The 24,024-nt window shown below is 41.7% G+C and overlaps 1 protein-coding gene across 2 annotated transcripts in view; it reads left to right on the forward strand.

The window, feature by feature from the left end:
- GAB1 (GRB2 associated binding protein 1) overlaps positions 1-24,024 on the forward strand; it is a 106,782-nt gene that overhangs the window by 64,222 nt on the left and 18,536 nt on the right. For both annotated transcript variants that reach the window (XM_084856165.1, XM_084856166.1), the window contains exons 2-6: positions 5,087-5,381; positions 15,921-16,134; positions 18,091-18,689; positions 21,478-21,563; positions 22,549-22,852. In XM_084856165.1, coding sequence (XP_084712291.1) covers positions 5,087-5,381; positions 15,921-16,134; positions 18,091-18,689; positions 21,478-21,563; positions 22,549-22,852 — 1,498 coding nt within the window. The remainder of the gene's footprint in view (positions 1-5,086; positions 5,382-15,920; positions 16,135-18,090; positions 18,690-21,477; positions 21,564-22,548; positions 22,853-24,024) is intronic.

A 24,024-nucleotide genomic window follows, 5' to 3' on the forward strand; every position in this document is an offset into this window, starting at 1 on the left:
TGCCTCCTCCGTTGCCATTCTTGTTACCCTCCAGCTCATGGAGAGTTCTGCAGTGGGGAGCTTTAGTCGTGTCCACTGCATCCGTTTGCTCTGAAAACTCTCAAAAAGGATGTATTTTGTGTGACTGTGTTGTTACAGGATGATGTACCTAGAGGATGGGACAACTTTTGTTTCATGGCTTCCAGAGGTTGAGATGGTCATTAGAATCATCCTTCGTTATGTGAACTAGAGCAGGAGTAGACAGCTTGGTGTCCTCCAAATATTTTGGACTATGCTCCAGACAGTATGGCCAATGGACAGGGACTATGGGAGTTGTAGTCCAAAACATCTGGGGAGTACCAGGATGCCTACTCCTGAACTAGAGTGTACACTGTAGTTCAGGAGTAGGCATACCTATACTGTAGGTAAATAAATAGCAGCATCCCAGGAATATTCTAATGTAGAAAGCCAGCATAAAGCAAAATACCCAACGGTTGGTATACCCTTAAGAATATGCATTCACAGCAGGATTTCTGATCCTTTTGCTTGCAACTAGAAGTAAACATAAAATAGTAATTAGTGTGAAACAACTAAGGAGCAGACCTTACAAAGCAAACGTTTCTGATTTGTTATGTTTTTGTTTTAACTTTTTGCCTTCCTGCCTATTTTTTCCCTCAGTGTAGGTGAACAAATTCCATTTCAAATGGCTAAGCGGTGCACAAAGCACTCCAGCCCTACTGTTCTGTTTTCAGTGTTTTCTTTGTTTGTATAAGCAAGCTAAAGTTAGAACTGACCAACACAAGACTAGCAAATGGTGACAGACTGAAAACAGGAAATTTTGGCCGTGTGTGTATTCTGAACAGATTATCAGGATGATAGCTGAAGTGGAAACTTCCACTGAAACTGTTTTTTCCTTATTTTTCTCTGAGAGAAAAGATGATGCTTCCTGCAAAACAAGTCTTAAGAGGTGTGAGCGCACTGGGGGGGGGTGTAACAGTACGTAAAGGTGCGCCTCATGTTTTCCAGACTTCATGCTTATTTCAGAAAGTTTTGTAAAGGGATTTTGCAATACCTTTTAATGAACAAATACCTCTTGGTGAAATATGCTTTGAGTTTTCCATTCTCTTGGGCAACCTTCCTCAACCTGGTGCCCTCCAGATGTGTTGGACTACAGCTCCCAGCATATACTAGACAACATGGCTGGGGATGCTGGGAGTTGTACTCCGACACATCTGGCGGGCACCAGGTTGGGGAAGGTTGCTCTAGGGCCATCCAGGCAACACCTTTCTCAAGCCCTAATTGCCAGAGAATGCCCAAATAACACTTGCATGGAGTAGGGTAGGGACCCCACCCTCATCCTTGCTGTCCATACATTGGTCAGAAGTGCTCTCCTGATGATGTGGAGCCCTGCATGATCAGGGTTCAGTGTCACAGGGGGGGACTACGTTCCAGCTCCCTCCCACAGTTGTGTATCCCAACATGTGAATGGGGGAAGATGGGGATGGGGGGGTGGGAGGACGCCGGTACACATTGCCCCTACTCTTCTGCACCACATGATTGAGTGTCCAACAATTAACAAATATATAATATATTTATATTATAAATATAATATATATTTGTTATATATATTTATGTAATATATTTATGGAGACATTTGGCACTGCTATCAGGTAGTGATATGACAAATGTAAAATATCATGGATAGTTAAAGAAAAATATGGAAATATTTTAATTCTATGATATCAAATAACTGTTCGAATTATGGGGAAAATAGGAAAAACATCACCAATTTGCTTGCGAAAAGACAACTTTGGTTAAATGAGAGATTGAAGCTGTAATCTTATATACCCACACACTCTTTGGGAGTAGGCCTCATTGAACTCATTGGGACTTATTTCTGAGTAAACATATATTAGATTGTACTGTAAGGTTGGAATCCTGTGCACACTTACCCGAGAGTAAGCCCTGTTTAATGTAGTTGGGCTTACTTCCAAGGAAGCATGCATAGGATTGTACTATGAATCTTTTAGGGCACACTAAATCTTTTAAGGCACACTTTGAAATAAAGATATAGGCTTGGATCCTAAGATAAGATAACCTAGGGTGCAATCCTATCCATGTTTAGACAGAAAACAGTTCCACAACTTTTTTTGTTGATTTTGTTGTTTTTTGTTGAATGCATATAATTGTATCCTTACAGTTGGAATTACAGCCCATTCCTTCTTAGACTTGAGCTAACTTGTTTTGGGTCTGATAGCGCAACATCCCCATAATACCAACATGAACCGTGGGTAGGATTAAACTGTTTACATGACTGTTTTGGCAAAAATTACTGAAAAGGCAACACTTGCTTACTGAGTAAAATTTCTATAGCAAAGTCAGCTTAACCTTTTAAGTAAGCTCTTGTAGGTTTCGACATCTGCTGTCCCAGCTGCAGTATATAATAAAAGTACCTCAGCATGGGTGAAGGAGAGAATAAATTTTGTATGAATTCTGTTCATATGCAAACCAAATGTTTTGGATACTGGAGCTGCACTCTTTATTTTGCCATGCAGTAAGTACAGTCTTCTGAAGCACTTCTTAGTAAGGCAATGTACAGTTTCCACCAGGCAGCCAATACTAAAACGTTAAAAATAGAACAAGCTTCAAGAATCTCAGATATTTTCAGATAACAAAGAGTGATTTATGTGGGCTCCCTTTTCAGTTTGACAAAACATAGAGGGGCCTTTGTACTATGATTAGTACGCGTGCTGATGTCAGTTCTCTTGTCTAGCTTCAAGCTTTTATTCTACTGCTAAATTGTGCTTTTGTACTAAGATCCAGAGAACCTTTGTGTCTGCCTTATTAGTGTGTAGTTTATGGAATTGCTTTTGTTTTTGAGGATAGTCTGTGCCAGTTTTAGTGAGAGTGACTCATTATGCAACTGAAATAAACATTCCCATTTTCACTTTGTGGGGGAAAAACTCTTCTGGGAAGATAAGGGGGGGTACAGCAGCAGGTGTTAGTAGTCTCAAGTCACTGTTTTTCAAATACTTGGTATTTTGTAACAAGCAAGGCTATAAACAACTTCTGTTTATATTATCAGTTTATGAAACTGGCTGCATTGAGAGCAGTATTTCACTTGGAGTGTTGAATAGGGTCTCTGTCAACTTTGAAATACAGAGATGATTTCCAGTCATGAATGCACAAGATTAGGATTAGCAAATTTCCAAGTCTGCATTTGGTGTGTCGCAACCACTTTGTTGCACAAAATCGTAGCACAATTTTGTTCTGAGTTCTCGTTTGCAGTGGTTCGTTTTTCCTGTCTTGTTCCCTGTCTGGGGTTTAATGTATTTGGAAACCTCTAATGTAGGGGTGAAGAAACTTTGGCCCTCCAAGTGTTGTTGGAGTACAACTCCGATCATCCCTGACCATTCGTCAAGCTGGCTGAGGCTAATAGGTGGTGTAGTCCAAAACATCTGGATGACATCTGGATAATACTGAGGCTGGCATAGATAATACTGAGCTAGATGGACCAGTGGTCTGACGCTGTATAAGGCAGCTTCCAATGTTCCTAGGAGACATATTAGTAAAGCTTTTGAGTACAGGAAACTAGAATGGGAATGATTCCCGCCTCACCCTGTTTCCTCCTCCATTTTGTACATTCTCATATCTAGCAAAAGACAATCTGATGTTGAAGAAAACAAATAGATACTTTTCATCAAGAGAAAATGTTGCGTATGATCCATTGTGGGGTTTTAAAAATCTGTTTTGGTTTAATTATTTTATTTGCTTTGGCAAATAAGGCTGTTGAAGGAAAAAAACAAACATATTTGCTAAAAACAAGCAAAATGCATAATATTAGAACAAGCTTCAGTTCAGTTTTTTAAAAATTATATTAAATGGGAAGCATAGCATAGGCAATGAGTATTGAAATACCCCTCTGCGCAGTTACTATCAAAAATGGTGTGATGAACTTGACTCCTATTTTCTGTGCAGGTGTCAAAAAGAGGGCCAAGTCTGCTAGTCACAAACTGATTTTTACCCTGCAATAAATAATTGGTTTTATGCTTAGTTTGTTTAGAACAGCCTTCCCAAATCTAGCACACTCCAGATGTGTTAGACTACAACTCCCATCATCTCCAGTCAGCCTGGTGAAGGCTGGCTTAGAAATAATGGTGAAGACAGATGTAGCAATCTTTTATTTATTTATTTATTTATTTATTTATTACATTTATATCCCACCTTTTTTCCTCCAAGAAACTCAAGGTGGCGTACATAATCCTCCTCCTCCTCCTCCATTTTATCCTCACAACAACAACCCTGTGAGGTGGGTTGGGCTGAGAGTATGTGACTGGCCCAAAGTCACCCAGTGAGCTTCCATGGCCAAATGGGGACTAGAACCCGGATCTCCCGACTCCCAGTCCAGCACTCTAGCCACTACACCATGCTTATATGTGGTAGATAGTGATGGAAAGAAGCCTAACCCTGCTTAATTATGAATTAGTTTTGGCAAACAGAACTATCTCTGCCAGCTTGGTTAATCAAAGTCCAATTCATGTCATGGGTTACACTTCTGATTACATGAGAAGTGCAGGAGGGCCAGAATCCAAGCTGCCAAACCCCCTTACCTGGCTGCGGAAACAGCAGGAGCAAGGGGGACACCCCTCTCCCTGATGCTTCAAACACTGTACAGCAGCATTCCTGGTACCAGGGACACTGCAGTTACATAATCTGTGATTATGTAAATTGTATTTTAGAAAGTGAATGAGATGCAATCCCTAACTTGCATTTCCAGTTCCAAACTAGATGCTAGTATGCCAGTTAGGACTGCACTTACCCGAGTTCCCACTGAACTCAGTAGGACTTACTTCAGAGTAGACATATATAGGATTGCACTGCAGGTCAACTATGTGTATGCTTTGCCTTCTTAACCATTGCACTCTATATAGGTTTAATGAACTGGATGATATATCATGATATTTACAATGTGAAGAACTTAAATCTAGAATATAATTTTACACCTTTGAATATTGACCATAACTATCTATTGTGGTCAGTGCTGATTCAGTAATGGACGAGTATAAAATATGTACTCCCTGAACCTTTTTTGCTTTCCCTTTTTTAGGCATGGAAGAGGAGATGGTTTGTGCTCCGCAGCGGTCGACTGACAGGGGATCCAGATGTTCTGGAGTACTACAAAAATGACCATGCCAAGAAACCAATTCGTATCATTGACTTGAACTTGTGTCAACAAGTGGATGCTGGATTGACATTTAACAAAAAAGAATTTGAAAACAGCTATATTTTTGACATCAACACGATAGATAGAGTCTTCTACTTAGTCGCCGACAGTGAAGAGGAGATGAATAAGTGGGTTCGATGTATTTGTGACATCTGTGGGTTCAATCCTACTGAAGATGGTAAGGTTCCTCCCTTCTTTAGTGTTTCATTTTTATTCTGATTCCCCAGGAACCCCAGACAGTTTTATGGAAATCAGAAGGCAGAACAGATTTCTCTGTTGCTTATATCTGATGTGCAGTTCCTAAAAAAGTACAGGTGTTAAACAACTGAAAAGTTCCATCTTGAATTGCCTAGGCTTTTTGTAAAGCCTTAGTTTTGGTATATTTCTGTAGAAAGGATGTATTTTGGAGGCAAAAGTGAAACAAACATTCTTTATTTTAATTGAACGGTTCTAAGATGGTATTTGCCTAGTTAAGATTTTTTTTTGTTTGATTTGTCTGGCTATGGACTTAAACATTTATTGCATATTTGACTAAAAGGTTAAAGCTTGATCACAGCTTGAGCAATGGGATTGACATGCCAGCCTGTGATTAATACAACCTCAGCCGGTGGTTAATAGAACTTCTGTCACAGAAGAGTAGAACTTTAAGTATCTAGCAATAAAAACTTAGTTAATAGGATCTGGCTTAATACTTGCTAGCTCACCTTGCTAAATTCCCCTAGGATCTGAACATCTCTCCTCTGCCAAGATTTCATCAAGATGAGATCGAATTTGTTTATTGACTATTCTGACTTTTGGTCAAGACTCTCTGGAATATTCCCAGCATCTCCTGACACATCCAATGTGAAGAATGCTTGGCAGTTTAACTTGTATTAATTTACCACAACCTTGTGCAAGATGTTAATATTGCCTCTATTTTACCAGTAAGACATGGAAGCTGAGATAGTAAATTTCCCAAGGCTTTGCAATGATACTGTGGCTAAGGTGAGATTTGAGCCCTACTCTCTTCATCTCAAAGTGCACTGATTTATTACACAGTGATAGGCACCAACTTGGGCAGTTTCAAAAGGCGATTAGACTGATTCATGGAGGAGAAGGCTATCAGTGGCTACTGGTCCGGAAGGCTATATGCTACCTCCAGTATCATAGGCACTACGCCTATGTACACCCAGTTGCTGGAGAACATGGGCAGGAGGGTGCTGTTGTACTTGTGTCCTGCTTGTAGGTTTCTTGGCATCTGGTTGGCCACTGTCGGAACAGCATGCGGGACTAGATGGACCTTTGGCCTGAACCAGCAGAGCTCTTCTGAGAAATGTCTCTTGATGCTAAAAACTCATTGCAAATAAAACACTAGAACATCTGTCAAAGGGCTGGGCAAGAACGTATTAGCAGGGACTAGAGATGTGAAGCCTCAGAAAGAAACATTCTTTCCCTGAGGGCAAAAATAGAAATTTTGGGGAAGACTGGGGAAAAAATGGCTTTGAGATATTAACTTTTAGAGTGAATAAAATGCTTTTTAAGACAAGATTCTATTCACTCAGAATATGTAGGATGAAGATTGTTTTATTTGAAAATCTCTACAGCATTAGAGAATGATAAGTCCCTTGTATACTGTAGAGTTCAATGTTTTCAATGTTGTTATAAAATTGAACTTAATATCCAAATGTGCTGCTAGTCCTTAGTACTGTGACTGTATGAGTGTTTTTCTGTCTAAATAATACACTTTCTTTTGTTTACAACAAGATGTGTGGGTTTTATTTTCAACCTTCGTGTTTTCCTACTTCTCAGATGGCAATTGAGTTAAGATTAAGAAAAAAAGTTAAGATTGGGAAAGGAGTACGGCAGGGTTGTATACTCTCACCCTACGTATTCAACCTGTACGCAGAACACATCATGCGACATGCTGGGCTTGATGAAGCCAAGGCTGGAGTTAAAATCGTTGGAAGAAACATTAACAATCTCCGATATGCAGATGATACCACTTTGATGGCTGAAAGCGAGGAGGAGCTGAGGAACCTCATGACGAAGGTGAAAGAAGAAAGTGCAAAAGCTGGGTTGCAGTTAAACCTCAAAAAAACCAAGATTATGGCAACCAGCTTGATTGATAACTGGCAAATAGAGGGAGAAAATGTGGAGGCAGTGACAGACTTGGTCTTTCTAGGCGCAAAGATTACTGCAGACGCTGACTTTAGCCAGGAAATCAGAAGACGTTTACTTCTTGGGAAGAGAGAAATGACATATCTTGATAAAATAGTGAAGAGCAGAGACATCACACTGACAATAAAGGTCCGCATAGTTCAAGCAATGCTATTCCCCGTAGTAACCTATGGCTGTGAGAGCTGGACCATAAGGAAGGCTGAGCGAAGGAAGATAGATGCTTTTGAACTGTTGTGCTGGAGGAAAATTCTGAGAGTGCCTTGGACTGCAAGAAGATCAAACCAGTCCATCCTCCAGGAAAGAAAGCCAGACTGCTCACTTGAGGGAATGATATGAAAGGCAAAACGGAAGTACTTTGGCCACATCATGAGAAGACAGGATACCCTGGAGAAGATGCTGATGCTAGGGAAAGTGGAAGGCAAAAGGAAGAGGGGCCGACCAAGGGCAAGATGGATGGATGATATTCTGGAGGTGACGGACTCGACCTTGGAGGAGCTGGGGGTGGCGACGGCCGACAGGAACTCTGGCGTGGGCTGGTCCATGAAGTCACAAAGAGTCAGAAGCGACTGACCGAATAAACAACAACAACGGATGGCAATAACTAAGGCTGCAATCTTGTACCCACTTACCTGGGAGTAAGCCGCATTGAACTCACTGGGACTTACTTCTAGGACTTACTTCTGAGTGGATATGTCTAGGATTGCACTGCAAGGCACTTATACTTTTGAGGCTGCATCCCTATGTGCATATACCTGGAACTAGGCTCCATTAAACATAGTGGGTCTTCTGAATATATGCCTAAGGTTATTTTATGTGAGCTACCTTGGGAGGGTTTTTACCCTAAAAAGTGGCCTAGGAAAATATTTTGATTAATTAATTAAAATTGCTCTGTAAATTTCATAAATATTCCAAATAGTACAATTATATATGCCAAGTTATACATTATATATTCTGTTTTATTAAAGCAGTAAAATAAGTTTAAATTTGATTAGAAAGTATATATTGCATTAAAAAAAAAACCACCGCCAAATTTCCATTTTTTTCCTGGGGGGTGGGGATGGGACAAACTTTTTTCCCATGGCTTCAAAATTTCCAGAAATAGCAGAGTGGGGTTACGAGTTTTTAATATGGAGGAACATTCAAAAGTGGCATTGCCCACATCTGTGCTGAGGTGGCACAGTCCATTCTCCTACCTCAGTCCCACCTCATTTTGCTGTGTGTGTACCCAGTTTATCTTTATTCTCTTGTGTCATTCCCCAACATTCTGGAAGATCATAATGGTGTTTTTTGTTTTAGTTTTAAATCATGGAGTCTTTGCTTTTCATGTCTACACTTCTGTTTCTGTAAGAACACTTCTTTGGGACTAAGGAGGTTCAGAGACTGAGCGCACACGTCAGTTGCAAGGCTACAACTGTGCCACTAAAAATTGGTGTGGAAGCAAGTCCAGTGATGACTATAAAAGTTTACTGATGCATGGGGAGAAAGGGGATATCCCAGGCCTGGACAAAGGGAGCCCCATTTACAAGGATCCAGGATGGAGTAAGAGATCTCAGAGGTGGGACTTGCCACCTTGTCTGCCCTTTTATAAACATGAGAGAGAGAGAGAGAGAGATTGGTCTGATCTCTTGGCCCCACCTTTGGCTTCAGGGGCTAGTTCCCCCTCTCCTTGATCTTAGTTGGTCTTTCTAACTTTGGTTCTTTTAATCATGCTACCCTTGGGATACAGCAGAGAGGACTCCACCTATACCTGAATGGCCTGTGTGCTGTTTCCTATGCTTCTCAGTAAATAAAGTGTTCTGTAAATAAAGTGCTGTGTGGGCAACTGTCATATAAACAAGTATCAACTAGTAAGTTTGATGGAAACAACTAGTACAGTATTTTGAGAACGTGTCCTAGTAAGTCTTGAATATTTGTTTTGCATTTTTATACTTGGGAAAGATACGTGAATCTAAAAAACAAGGCCTCTGTAATATGGTAGCTTGTATGTATAATATGGTTTGTGCAAGAAGTGGTGAAGAAGCTGAAGGGCAAGTAGGTGATATTGCTTGTTAATCTTACACTTGTTAATTTGGTCTTGTTTAACTTCAGAACCTATACCAATTGGGTTCTAGACACCCTGGTTGGTAACCAAGCCAAGTCCAAACAGGCAAAAATCACCTCAGACTAAAGAGTACATTGAAATCCATTAAATGGTTTATTTAAGAAAATTACAACAATTAAGAAAAGTAGCATGGTAGTTCTATGAGTGTTAGAAACTTTCCCTCTGATTACATTATCGGCAGTGAAAGAGTATGCAACATAAAAATAAGATTAACTAAAAGAGTGGCATGTGGCAAAGCTTACACTACAAATGTAGCAAGCAAGATAACAAATTGAGTTTCTAACATTGTTCGAATAATATGACTTCTTCTCAGCACCCTCTTGCATTCTACTTGCAGTTTAAAGCTAAACTAAAACATGCTGAGAAGGCTAACTCTCCCTTTTACTTCCTCCTGCATATTACTTGAATGCAAAAAGCTTAGCATTATTAATTTTCTCTAGGCATGTGAAGAATTGAACAATACAACCACCTTCCAATCAAAAATGGGGATAGACCACCCGTTCACCAATTACAAATGAGGTGTCTGTCCATCCCCCAACAATCTCATGTTTTATGCCCACATGTTTTTAGAACATCTCCGACATCACTACTGGGTTAATCTGAAACTTCCTAAAAAGTATCTAAAGGCCTACCTTCTTGGCATCTTATTGTGATTGACATGTTTGTCCCTGGTATGTCTTCCTTGAACTTACAGTCATCTTCAGTCATCTTTGGTCACATCTGCCTTAACACTCCCCCCCACCCCACCGCCCCACTGCCGCATCATGGCTCATGCTTATTGTTACAGTTCCCCTGCCCAACAAGCGTGGAGAAAGGACATTCTCTTATCTCTGCAGGTGCACAACACAAGATTAACAGTGATTCTTTCCTCCTAGTTGCATCTGAGCATGCTCAGTTCTTCTGTTCTTTCCATTCCTATCAGCATCTATCTTTGCCAGCACAGTTAGTCATGACCTTGCGATTGCTCTGCAAAAAATGTTTGCAAAAGGCAGGTGCATTTTTCTTATTTCAAAGCCCGCCCTGCAAAGTCTCAGTTAGAGATATTATAATGCTATAACATTAATTAGCATAGAATCACAATTTTAGTGTCTTCTTGCCCATGGGATCAGAAATATGGTATGTAAGTATGAGGTCTTCTTAAATATGAGTCTGTGTTCATTTGGGGGGACTCCTTGTAGGTCCTCCCAAAAACCCATTGGGACCATTCAACCATTCTAGATCAAATTAGCCATCTTCAGTTTGAAGTAGCCTCTTCAGTCTGTTGTTAGCAAAAGAGTTAACCCTTTCAGTGCCAGATTAACATTCCCCTACTTGATACTCTGATTATACAGATATTTTAATATCTGATAAGCATCAATATCACATCCAGTTTAAACCAGATTAGCCACTGAAGTTCCACCATTGACCAGAACAAGAAACAAAAGCTATTCTACACTGTTCATATTACTGTTGATGCTTCTGTAATTCTGTTTGAGCCTGAATACCTGCAAGAATTCTGGTAATTTTTTCAGTTACCAGCTGACAAAGTTGATTCACCCTTTCGATTACCCAGTACAAGTCACTTATGGCAATAAATATAAACAAGATTTGCAAGAAAAGTGTAATCGTGTTTGCTTAAAGTTTGAAATTGTCCATTGTTATGCCAAATCTTGATTTGTCCTGATTGAAGTCTGGATTCCAGCTCTTGGATTGCATTAGTGATCATTCTCGCCATTTTAATTAAAATGGACTAAATTAACAACACTGTCCTTGCTTTCATGCAATTAATACAAACAATGGAATATAAAGTGACATTGAACATGGGATAGAAGAGAAATAGGACTTTGGCTATAGGAGTGTTCGCAACACTGTTTACTACTACATGATGTGTGGGTTTTTAATTAAAATCAGTGTATATGATTCATATGTATACTCTATGTTTGATTATTTGCTCACCGTTTGTACCGCTTGCAGACAAAATGCCTTCTGGGAATTGCTTCCCATATTCCTTTGTAGGCTAAGTACTCAATGTCCATTGTGATCATATCTGTAAGTTTTCTTCCTGGTATCAACCTGAAGTGTAGCCAGCCTGTGTGCTTCTGTACAGCTGTCTTAAGTGACTCATCCCTAAAAATAAGTTGCAGAACCACACAATCACTTTTGTTTGTGGCTGATTCATCCCTTTTCATGATCTCTTCCCACATTCTGTAAAGTATGCATCCTTATGTCTGAATCTGACTGTCAGGATTCCTGATCCCTCAAGCACACATGCTCAGGCAATCTGACACCAGACATCCAAATCAGTGAGACTTCTTTATTGTAGGAAATCCCACGGCCAAAGCTTAATGGTTACATTCTTCTGAAATCATATAGCTGATGGTCAGTAGCTATAAGCTCTAAGTAATTGCAGAACAGTCAAAAGCTAAACACTACCACCGTGACTGAGATCTTCATTAACGTGGTTTCCCTGTTGCCATCTCCACAGCTCTGAACAAAAGGGAAGGGACTTGGGATTCCTGGTGTATCCAACCCAGGCAATCTATACATGGGGTTCCAGTCCCCAGACAAGGAATGGGAATGATTCCTGGAACAATCTCTCCCAGGCAATCAAAGGGGTGGATTCTAAACAAAACCACACCCACAAAGAGTTACTCCAACGTTGAACCTTCGTTGGAAACTCCAGGCTACTGGTCAAGGCCTATCAAATCCAAGGGTAAACCCACACAAGCAAAGAGTTCCACACCTTTGTAACTCTACGCTGCATGAATCCAGACAGAGAAAAGTCTAAGAGTCAAGATCAAATGCAACCTGACACCACTTTACACAAGGAAGACAGACAATCCACAGCAAACAAGAGTTCAAAGTTTGTGAAAAGCATCACGGTACTTCTCATGCCAAGTCCTTAGCAATTCAAAGTTCCAATTCAAAAGAGAGTCCATGTGCAGAGTACCTCCAGAGGCTCAGATGACACTGAATCCAACCAGAGAGGGTTTCAAGCAATGAAGATGGGATGTTCCTAGCAAAGGCTCCTTGCCTTTGCATCAGCTTAAAAGAGGAAAGCGTGACTGCAGGACAAGACATCTCTGGACCCCTTGACAGACAAGGGCTTTTGGCCTTTCAGCAAGGCCCCTGTCTAAACAGGGTGTCACTGCTCAGCCCTCCAGCACTGACTCTTCAACCTGTGTGACCCTTCTGCAAACCCCACCCCACCTTTGCTTTGTCAGGTTCTCATGTACAGCTTCCAGCCTCCCTGCCTGCCAAGGCCGGACTAGCAGGTGGACATGGAGTCGGGTGACTCCTCCTGGCTGTGCTCTGAGATCACTGACAGAGATAAGCTCACACAGATTCTGACAAAGGCTAAATAGGCCCAAGCCCTTCCAAGCTACTTCTAATCAAATCTTAGCTATAAACTACAAGGCTCACTGCAGTGCTGAAGCTGGCTAAGGTCTTCTTGCTGGGGTAGGTGTGGGGGGGAATAGAAGGTTCCCACCTATTTTCATTTTATATAAAATGGATTTATGAAAACATGATTTATCGAAAAGGCTGGATGTGAGGAAAAGGTGTGGTTTGTGTGTATACTACATCCACATAGGGGTTGTCTTGGTAGCATACATGTTGTTGTTGTTGTTGTTGTTGACTAAATTCAGGGAAATAAATGAATATTTGCTATCGCAAAATGTCTTTTTTGGAGCGACTCTGCTTGTAAAACTTTGCAGGCAGATTAACGAAGTGACACATTTGAAGCAGAAAGAAATCTCTAGGCCCTGATTCAGAGATGGTCATGCGCAGCATAGTGTCATACACAACTGTTGACCCAAGATGGTGTTGAGTCTGAGCATTCCTATCAGTGCTGCAAGACGGATAAGAATGTGCATTACCATCCATATAGCACAAGGTAGATGAGGATTGCTTGGGATTACTCTCCTCTGGTTGATTATTGAGTAATAGAGTTCCCAGTCCTGCACTGACTGCATTTGGACCTTCCTTGCTGGAGCAGGGCACTGTTGTCCAGGGGTCAACAAATTTTGCCTGGCCTTGCTGACCAGCATAAAATGGACAGTCACCAAGATACTCCTTCCTTCCCGCAGGGTCAGAGCTGGAGGGTGGGGAGAGGCTTGCTTTGACTTTGTGCCTGCCAGGTGCTTGGAGTGCCCATTGGGCACAGAGACAAATCCTCTAACCTTTGTGTCCCAGCTTGGGCAAAGACCAAAGTAGGCCGAGACTTCTTATGGCCCTGCACTTGCACCTGGCTTGGAGCCCTCCATCTGGAGGCACCATTAGTCATACTTAGAGTAGACCCATTGAAATCAATGGCACTTAAATTTAAACTAACTGAAGTCTCATTGATTTCAAAGGATCTTCTAAGGATGACTACATCCAGCTCCATCCCAATATCTATTAATTGGAGGAATGTGATTGAGTTCCCTGAGTGTTAAGTTTGATACATTAGTCCCAACTGTTTCATAACTACTTAGGTTTCACCCAGTTATTGCTCCTTTCTTCTAACCTATTGCCAGGACAACTGCAAGCTAGAGAGACCTCTATAAGATTCACTGAGGGTCCTTTTATTTAGAATGGCCTGTCTTAGCAACCTTTTCTTACAGTCTCAGGGCTGGTTTGCATGTTCAGAAAAAGGCCCTGGGGCTGCACCCCAGGTAGGGATATTGCATATAGGTAGGGATTCTGCAGGAATGAATTACTCCCCCAGGGTTCAAAGCCTACTGGTGGAAAGTTAGCACATCAGGATCAAAAGCTCCAGCCAGGCTTTGTTCTTGATGCACTTGTTGACTGTTCAGGAAGAGAACAAGCACCCAGCTGTGGTGCTTGTGTGGGAACCTTCCATTAGGTCTCGGCAGTCCCACCTGATTATTGGATTTAGACATAATTTTATGTATGCATGCATGTATATATGTATATATGTATGTATTTATTATAATTGCTGCAGCATGGGATATAACCACAGGGAATCAACTACCGGAACACTTTTTCAAATTGGGGTAGAACAGGATGTACATGTAAAAACAAACATCCTTATAATAGAACAATAAATACAATCTTACATGCAGCTTTTTCATGTTCTGTAACATCCACAGATTTTAAAGAAAGGCTGCAAAATTAATTGATTAACTGATCTGACTGGTTGATGAAAAATTGGGGGATGTGATTAAAATTAGTGCCCCGATTCATTGGCCACTCTCCCTGCCCCATGAACCTGTCCAGGTCCCTATCCAGTTGTTGCTAACCTCTGGAGGCCCTTGGGTCCTGCCCTCTTCCAGAGTACCAAGAAATTGGGGAAATTTCCCCAACTTAATGTTAGTAATTGCTGTGACAAATGCCTCGGACCTAGCAGGAGGAGTGGATGATGCAGTTGCCTGGTGAAGCTGGCAAGACGAGGAGTGGGGCCAGCACACCTTTCCCAAGTGACCTGGGTTTTTGTAAGGAGGTGAGCACTTAGGAGTGGGGCACTTACCTTGCTTTCTTCAAAGGCTGAGAAGCAGTAGCTCAGCTCTTCTGGTAGAATGGGTGGGGTATCTCTTTCAGCTTGACAGCCGAAATCAATTTTGAAGAAGCTTGAGGGGTTGCATTCCAGTGGGTGGGGCCAAGGGCAAAAAGTGGTGGGGCAAAAAATGCAAAACATCAGCATATGTTAACTTAAAGCACTTACTGCCAGTAACTAAGCTTTAGGAGAAGCATTTCAACCTTTCAGAATCGGGGAAACTGCACAAGAGGTGGGAAACTTGGTGGTTGAGGGGAACCCCGATCAGGACTCCCAGAGTGCCGCATTTGTCCCCCGGACCTGAGGTTTCCCACCCCTGCAATAGAAGCTGAGCCAAGGCAGGAGGAGCAGAGCAACAGATGAATTCAACTCCCTCTTCTCCAGTGCTCATGCAACCTTGACGTGCAAGTGACAAGGGGCTGTCAGAGTGTGGTGGAGGAATCTTCCATTCGCCCATTGTCAGGACCGTGGTGGAAGTTTCTGCTTCCACTGTGGTTCCTGCTCTGCCCTGTTGCCCCTCAGTGCCTCTCTTGCAGGTGCAAAGCCACATTGGCAAATGCTCACAATCCTCAAAGAGGGATGGGGACTAGGGAGGGAGAGAGGCAGCCTTGTTCCCTCCTACTTTATATCTGAGGGCAGAAGCCATTTGGCAAATTGCCTCTGACCTGTAGCTAGCAGGGTTGGCAAGCTGTTTCAAGGAACAGGCAACAATCCTCCAACAATTGAGGATGGTTGTGACCACCACCCCCAGTTTTCAATACAGGGTATTAACAGTGGACTAAATTACAGGGTTGTGTTGTCATTTGTTTCCCTCATTAGAAATGCCACACTTATTCATATTCAAACTTCACCAACAGATTAATTGACTAAAATCTCATTATTCCATTGATTTAAAATTTATTTTATCAGGTTTGGGCCTTAATTTTAAGAGATTAAAGATGTTACATGTAGACTGACTCTGCTGCACACTTCTGCATTTGTAGATACTGTGAAGCCACCTGGCAGTTCTCTACAGGCACCTGCTGAATTACCCTTAGCTGTCAACACTTCTCTACCATCTGTACAAGCTGAACCATCCCTACCTCCTCCATATCAGCTAATTAACATCCCACCATTAGAGCCTCCCTCTAGTCAAGAAGATCCACAAGACTACCTGTTACTAGTCAACTGTCAGAGCAAGAAGCCTGAACCAGCAAGGTAAAAGTTAACTTATTTTATGGAAGTGCTTTTAGTAACAAGTCTGACAAGGATTGATGATGCAAGGGGGTTTCAGTTTGAACAGTGTTTAAACCGTTCTCCCTCACACCCCTGTAATGGTATTTGACACTCATCGGTGCTGGACAGCCATAATGTTGTGTTGTGTTACTATGTTAATTTTTCCTTATTCATATATATATATATATATATATATATATATATATATATATATATTTTAAGAACCATGCCACAGTCAAATAAATAGTTGCATGTATAAACCTATTCATCTCAATGGGCTTAACTGCATGTAACTCTCTATGGATTGTGACCCATACTATGGTCAGGATGTTGGTGTGACATGACAGTTCAAATTATTTACTGATCTTAACACTAGAACACTATTTTAAAAACATTTTTAATCAATGGTTTTGTCAAGAGGGGACTAGGCTTTCTGTGGAAAAACGTTGAGTTCACAGAAAAATAATTTGTATTACTAATTTCTCTCAATTTTTATCATGTACTTTTAAACCAGTTCTTTCATGATCAGAGAAGAAGGGGAGGAGTATTTACTGCTGGAGGATTTTGAAAGTAAAAAAGTTCCATTGCAGTGAGTGTAATGAGAATGGTTTTGGATCTGTGTTTAGATTTTAACCACAAAGCTCTAACTTGCTTGAAACTGTGTGTATGTGTGTTTGTGTGTGTGTGTGTGATGTGTGTGTGTGTGTGTGGCATGTTGTGCTGTGGGTTTTAATAAGCAACACAAATAATTACTACTTGAAGTATCCAAATGTACAAAGAACCAGTGGCTTGAATCATGGAACAATTTTTGGGCAGGAGGTAGGTGTATTTTGTGATTTCAAATGAATCAAAGAAAAGATTGGGTATTTTATACAGCTGAAGGATGCAAGTGCCTGTCCTATATTCTTTCTGTTCTCCACTCTCCCCTGCTCCGCCCCCCGATCAAACAGTTGTGCATCAAACAATAATATCATGCTATTCATACTATGTTAAAAGATTAGGATTTCACTCTTCAAACTCCATTAAATATAGAGGCATCTTAACATTTCATTGGATTTGCATGAGGCAGATAGGGTTGCTGTTTAGAAAATAAACACATTTTCTCCATCTAGGATATAGTAGTTTTACAGATAATCAGTCTCCCTAATTCAAATTAATACGCATGTAGCAAAGTGCTACGTGGAGAGGAATTTGGAGAAAATCCCAGTTCCTGTCTCCTATTAATGGGGGTTTCCCTTTTATAGCATCATGAAATACTGTTTTTAAACTTAATACTTAAACACAAAAAGAATGGATGCAAATCACAATTGAATTGGCTAATGAGTGTATTATTTCAAAATTGATCCATAGCATGGTTGCTTATTTCAGATGTGTTTTGTAAAAAGAAAGAAAGAGAGAGAGAGAGAAAGAAAGAAAGAAAGAAAGAAAGAGTTTTTATAAAAGTTTAGCCATAATCAGCATGTTTCAAATTGTAGCCAGCTGCCTATTATTATTATTATTATTATTATTATTATTATTATTATTATTATTACATTTATAGAAGCAGGAGTTAACTTAGATTTCACATTTTCACTATTTACCAGCAATACAAATACTAATTCAGGAGGTGGTCACCTGGTCCATCTTCCATGTGGCTGATTTCAGACCTCCAACCCCACTGCCCTTGTGGAACCTTCCCTACCTTGAAATCCACAAAAGTGGGAGCTGAAACCTTGGCAGTGCAGTGTGGAAATATAGCACATCATTTATTCCCCATTTCTAGGTTAAGAGTCCATTTCATATGTTACAGCTTCATGACAGTAATTCACATAAAACCAGAACCATTATAGCACACTGTTTTGATTCACCATTTTCAGCTTCTTATTTTGCAAAGTATTTGTTTCTGTAATAACCAGGACATGCCAGTAAATACTTTTTCTTTTTAAATCTTGCATTTAGGTCACAGGCTGATACAGCAAAAACGACCTCTTCTGACACAGACTGCAATGATAACGTGCCTTCCCATAAAACTTCTGTGCAATCGCTGAACAAGCATGCGGTAAATGGATTTTTTCAACAGCAAAGCTTGTATGACTCTCCCCCACCAAGGGCTGTCTCAGTGTCAGTAGATGGCAGCCTTTATAATCTGCCAAGGAGTTATTCACAGGATGTTTTACCGAAGGCGTCTCCTTCTGGGATGGATGCGGATGGAGAGCAACACGTTTTCAGTGCCCCATCTGCAACATCTCTGGATGCACAGATGAGGCATTTATCAATTAGTTACGACATTCCCCCAACACCTGGAAGTACGTACCAGATTCCACGAACTTTTCCAGAAGGACCATTGGCTCAGAGTTCGAAACTAGAGACGATCCCAGATGTTCCTCCACCTCGGCCACCAAAACCTCATCATCCTTCAGACCGCTCCCCTGTGGAGGTGTGTAGTATCTCCCGTACTGCCTCAGACACTGATAATAGCTACTGCATCCCTACGGGGGGCATGCCCCCATCACGCAGCAACACGATTTCCACCATGGATTTGAATCTATTTCGTAAAGGTTGGTGGTTTTTTTGTCTTGACACAGGCTTTGTTTGGGCTTCATTACGGTAGGGGTGGGTAATCTGGTGCCCTGCAGATGTTTTGGAAGACAGTCGTAATCGCTGACCACTGGCCATGCTGGGTGTGGCTGGTGGGAGTTGTAGTCCAAAACATCTGGAGGGTGCCAGGTTGTCCACCCCTGCATTAAGGTATTCTGAAGATTTGCATCAGAGAAGGGGCAGGAAGTGTGTAACCCTTCCCCCTCCTCGTTGCTTTCTCTGTGAAACTCCTCTCCCTTCTGCTGTTTCTACTCCGTGTGTCTACTTGAAAACATGGGGTTTGAACTCTGTAGGAATAAAAGCAGCTGTAAGCAGGAAAGTTCTAGGGGAAAAACAACTAACACCGCTTGGCACTCCCTTCCTCTTTCCACTGCAAATTGCCCTCTCCCAAGGTAGCTTTGCAATAGGAAAGGGCTGTTGAATCAGGGCTGCTTTTTCTGGTGGCTGATGGTCAAGACGGCTCATGAGGTTCCTATTTTGGCTTCCAGTCACTGAATTAGAATCGTAAGAAACTCACTCAGTTGTTTCTTAAAAGGAGATGTCAAGACTTCATAGTTCAAGGGAAAGGTTCTTTCAAATGGGCCATGAATTTTCCTTCATTGTCAACTAGAGAAGACCATTCATACAGGAGACAGGTTGAGGATGATTAAGCAGGAAGCTGTGCATGGAAATGTCATTGCACAAGGAACTCTGCATTTTTATTACAAATCAGTTAATGGACAATGTGGTAACTGCTAAGATACGTTCAGAGAAATTCAAGATTTAGACTTTCCTATAGCTCCCTCTGCTTGATTTTTAAAAAATTGTTTAAAGTTCTTTAGTGGTACATGATACCATCTTTGAAAACTCTGAGCTGCATTTGTTTTGCCCAAATAGGTTTTTTTAAAAAATCCCTATTGAATTTGCCAAAATCATTGGTCATTTGCCTTGATTTGGTAGGTTATCTTGTGCACTTAGTGTGCGGAAGCCTTCTCCCTTGAAGCATATTATTTGTTAGAGGTTTTTTAAGCAGAGGTCACATGGCCACCTATCAGATGCTTTAGTAGTGCATGTGTGGCGGGGAGGCTGTTCTTTGCTGCACACCTACAGAGCTGCGCAACTGTGAATCCAAGAAAAACAACCTGAAATGGCAGCATGGCCTCCCCACCTTCTTCCCCATTTCCACGTGTGTCTTCTCCTTTGTTGCATGGATTTTGAGGAGATTTGCATGCAGGAAATCTGTGTTTTTTAAAGACTGCGCACATACAGAGTTGGGCAGCTGTGAATAACAAGCATTTTTAAAAAACCCAGCTGCCTTCCTTCAAAGATGCACATTAGTGGACTTAAAAAGCAGCCTGAAATGGCAGCATGAGCTCCTGATTCTCCCACAGTTGGAGCACTGTTCTGTGGCTTGTGGCATGTGCTGTTGCTATAAACACAAATGATAAAACACACATGATCTTTCATACCCCTTTCGTACACAATTGCAGCACTATGCATTTGTGTGTGGTGCTTGATCGTGTTTAAACACAGCAGATGCTGTGCTGTGTTCATTAACATGTGCCCTCAGAGCAGCAATTGCATTTTAAAAAAATACAAGCACAGCGGTGCCCCACAAACAATAGGCGCTCCAGTGTAGATCCTACCTCCGTGCAACTTCGTAAAGTTTGAACTCTGGATGAATATTGAGACAGCACTTGGACCCAAACTGTGAGAGTAGTATGAGACTATAGATGCCAGGGGAAAGAACAGGAGCCTAAAGGTCAAAGATAATTAGCGAGTGGAAGCCAGAAGGCAGCACAGAGAACAATGGTTAGGGATGGAAAGGTGAGGGTGGCAGGGAGGATAAGCATAGTGGCCTGTGAAAAGGGACAGGAAGAAAGAGGGGGAAAGGAGAAGAAGGAGAGATTTGCATTTGTTGTACAATAAGACAGGTCTTAACTAGTCACTAGATGGCATGATATGTCACACTGAGGATGTTACATTTTTGTATCACTTAACATTTGTGTTTCACATTGGGAAGAGTTATGTATTCCAGAATATTGGTGGCTGAAATGTTTCTATTCCTGATTTTTGTTAGTCATTTTACATTTAGACTGCTTTAGGTTTTTGAAATACTATTGTGAGATCTCTATTTCTCCTCATTCTTTCCTCGTAATCTGGTTTCTGTATTTAATGCTTTACTTATTCATTTATTATTAACATTTATATATTGCCTTACCTGCAAAGAAGTTATCAAGGTAATGTACAACAATTTAAAACAATCAATCCTTGCAACAGTAAAAACAAGAGAATTAAAAAAATTAAAAACTACACATTTCAAAAGGCTAAATTGAAAACCTGTATCTTCACCCCTTTTCTTACGGCCAAGGGAGTGGGAGCCAATTGTACTTCTTGAGGGAGTACATTCCATAGTTTGTGGGCAACACAGGAGAAAGCCCTCTCACATGTGCCTGACAAACAGGTCTCTGTGGGTAATGGTGCCCTCAAAAGGGCCTTCTTAGTGCTCAGGCACTAAGATTCTTGCCAATCTTAGTGCTTGAGCAGGTTCATAGGGAGGCAGGCAGTCCCTTCAATAACTTTATAACTTTAAGGCTCAGGAGTGGCTGCTGATGTACATTCAGACAGCAAAGCAAACATAGACAGTAGAAGGTTAGCATGGAGGAAATTTTCCCCCTTTAGCTAGTTGCACATAATTGTGTATTCTTATGCCATTGGCATAGATGGAAGTTGGGAAAACAATGCTTTCTTTCTTCCCCCTTTCTTTAGATATTGGTTCTCAAGACTGCTATTTTGTTCCACGAACATTTCTGAATGACAGATCAAGCTCACTGGAAGGCTTTCATAACCACTTTGTAAGTATGATTTCGGTTTTCAACATTAGCATCATAATGACGCAAAACATTTGTTCTTTCGTTATCTATCTATCTATCTATCTATCTGATATGGAACAAAGACAAAGACTATGAAATAGATTTGCACAGAATGCTTTGCTCTAATGTAGCCTTCTCCAACCTGGCGCCCACCAGATATATTGGACTACAACTCCCATCATCTCCAGGCAACATGTCTATGGCTATGCTGGCTGGGGATTATGGGAATTGTAGTCCAACATATCCAGTGGGCGCCAGGTTGGGGAAGGCTGCTGCACTATAACCAGTGGGCTAGTTCGTTGTTTCTCATAATGGGATGTCAAACTGGGGGTGAGTATAGTGATCGGGATAGGTTTGAGGACATAGGAGGTTGCCAAGTTCCCATCCCATCACAACCTGGCTAAAATATGTATATGTGGGGCAGTAAGTTTCAAAATAGAGGGGGGAAAGGAGGGGGCCCAAGGCTATTCTGGCTGTTTGGGCATAGTGCCCAATGGGATAGGGGAATTCCATCCCACAGAGATAGGATAGCCCTGGATCTCTAAAAAAGGGGAAAGACGCAGAAATATGTTGGAGCTGATCAGATGCCTTGTTAAAAGAAATACATGCTAAGTGTTTGGGTTGGATCCAGTGCTGCCCTTGCACAGGCGGCCAGGGCCCATTGGCAGCTGCGTATGTGAGGCCACTACTGCTGGTGGCTGTGATGTGGTGCTTCTGGGGCCAGCGCTGAAATGAGCGGAAATGCACATTTCTGGAAGGGGCGCGACCTGCCCCTTTCAGAAATGAGCATTTCCGCTTGCTTCTTGCTTGCTCCTGGAAGCTACACTGCAGCCACTGCGGGTGCGCCTGGGCCAGCTGCACAAGAGCTGCACTGGGCCTAATCCTATTTGGGGAGGGGGGCAGTGGTGGTCTTCCATTTGGAATGTCATTTCATTTCTTCCTGCTAAAACTTTTTTGTTGTTTCTAGAAAAACAAAAGCCTACTGACTGTGGGAAGTGTTTCAAGTGAGGAATTAGATGAAAATTATGTCCCCATGAACCCAAACTCTCCCCCACGGCAGCATTCTAGCAGTTTTACTGAACCTATCCAAGAAATGAACTATGTGCCAATGACTCCTGGTACCTTTGACTTTTCGCTGTTTGGAATGCAAGTCCCTCCACCAGCACACATGGGCTTTAGGTCTAGTCCAAAGACTCCTCCCAGACGGCCAGTCCCTGTCGCAGAATGTGAACCACCGCCTGTGGATAGGAACCTCAAACCAGACAGGAAAGGTAAGGCGGGAGCATACGCTGCCAGTTGGTGAGTGCTTGGTGATATCTATCAAGCTTGTTTTCCTGCTTCACAGAATAAAATCCTCTTAGAAATTATCTACAGTTAGCAAGTATAAACAACCTTTTGGCAGTTGACTGTCGGGTCCTCCAGGTGTTGTTCTCCAACTCTCACCTTCCCCAGCCAGTAGTATGACCATGTTGGCTGGGGCCATGGAAGTTCTCATCCAACACACTTGGGGGAACCAGGCTGGGGAAAGCTTGTCTAGGTGTCTGCACCGTGTATTTAAATGTAGACATTTGTATGCACATGTTTCTTTTGGGGGCCAAATAGTTTACTGTTACAATGTGTTTGCTATCATGCACCTTCCTCTCCCAGCTATTAGTTACATCAATGTGGGAGAGCATCTGTAATTTTTAAAAAAGTTTTGGAAGGAAGACTGTTTGCACACACCAACAGCATGGGCCAGCATAATGCATTGTTGAATTATTGGGTTGGATCCAGGCTTGCACTCAGTGGAGTTCTGCTGGGCTGGAGAAAGGAGGCAGGACAGCAGTTTTCTCTGATTCCCCCTGCAGTCCCTGAAAAGAAGCTCTAGAGGGTTGGGGAGGACTCCCCAGAACAGTGTGGGAGGAGGCACTGGGGGTTGCTTGGGAAAGGGACAATTAGAGGAGATTGCTGACCTACCCCCTTCCTCCAGCAGTAAGTCTCTGCTGGATTTTGGCTTCCTTTGTGAATGGAAGGAGCCCTTCTGTTCATGGAGAGACAACTCTGGATCCAACCCATTGTTTATAAATACAGGGACAGGTAAGCTTTTTTCATTCAGAAAAGACACCAAATCATTGAGCATGTTCTGTATACATATCAGAAATAAATGTAATTTCAGTCATGTTTTTGACAGCCCTGTGCAATGAATTATGTGTTGGTAGCAATTATGCTTTTTGCTGCTCTACTCTTTTCAAAGCTTGCATGTGTTGGTGATGGTACATTGGAAGCAGCATTGCTAGCAAACTGGGGTTCAACTTGGGAAAATGCCTGTCTTCTTTTAGTGCCACTGGGTCATGTTCGTATAAATCAAAAGAGCTTTGATCCATTGAAACTGTCATATAAATCCTGCTAGTTAAGTGACCCTAAAAATTCTTCCTATTGGCTTGTGATTTGGTAATAAAGAACA

This window comes from Heloderma suspectum, chromosome 5 (assembly GCF_057233095.1).
Source record: "Heloderma suspectum isolate Gila_16-S chromosome 5, 16-S_ref, whole genome shotgun sequence".
Taxonomy (NCBI): Eukaryota; Metazoa; Chordata; class Lepidosauria; order Squamata; family Helodermatidae; genus Heloderma; species Heloderma suspectum.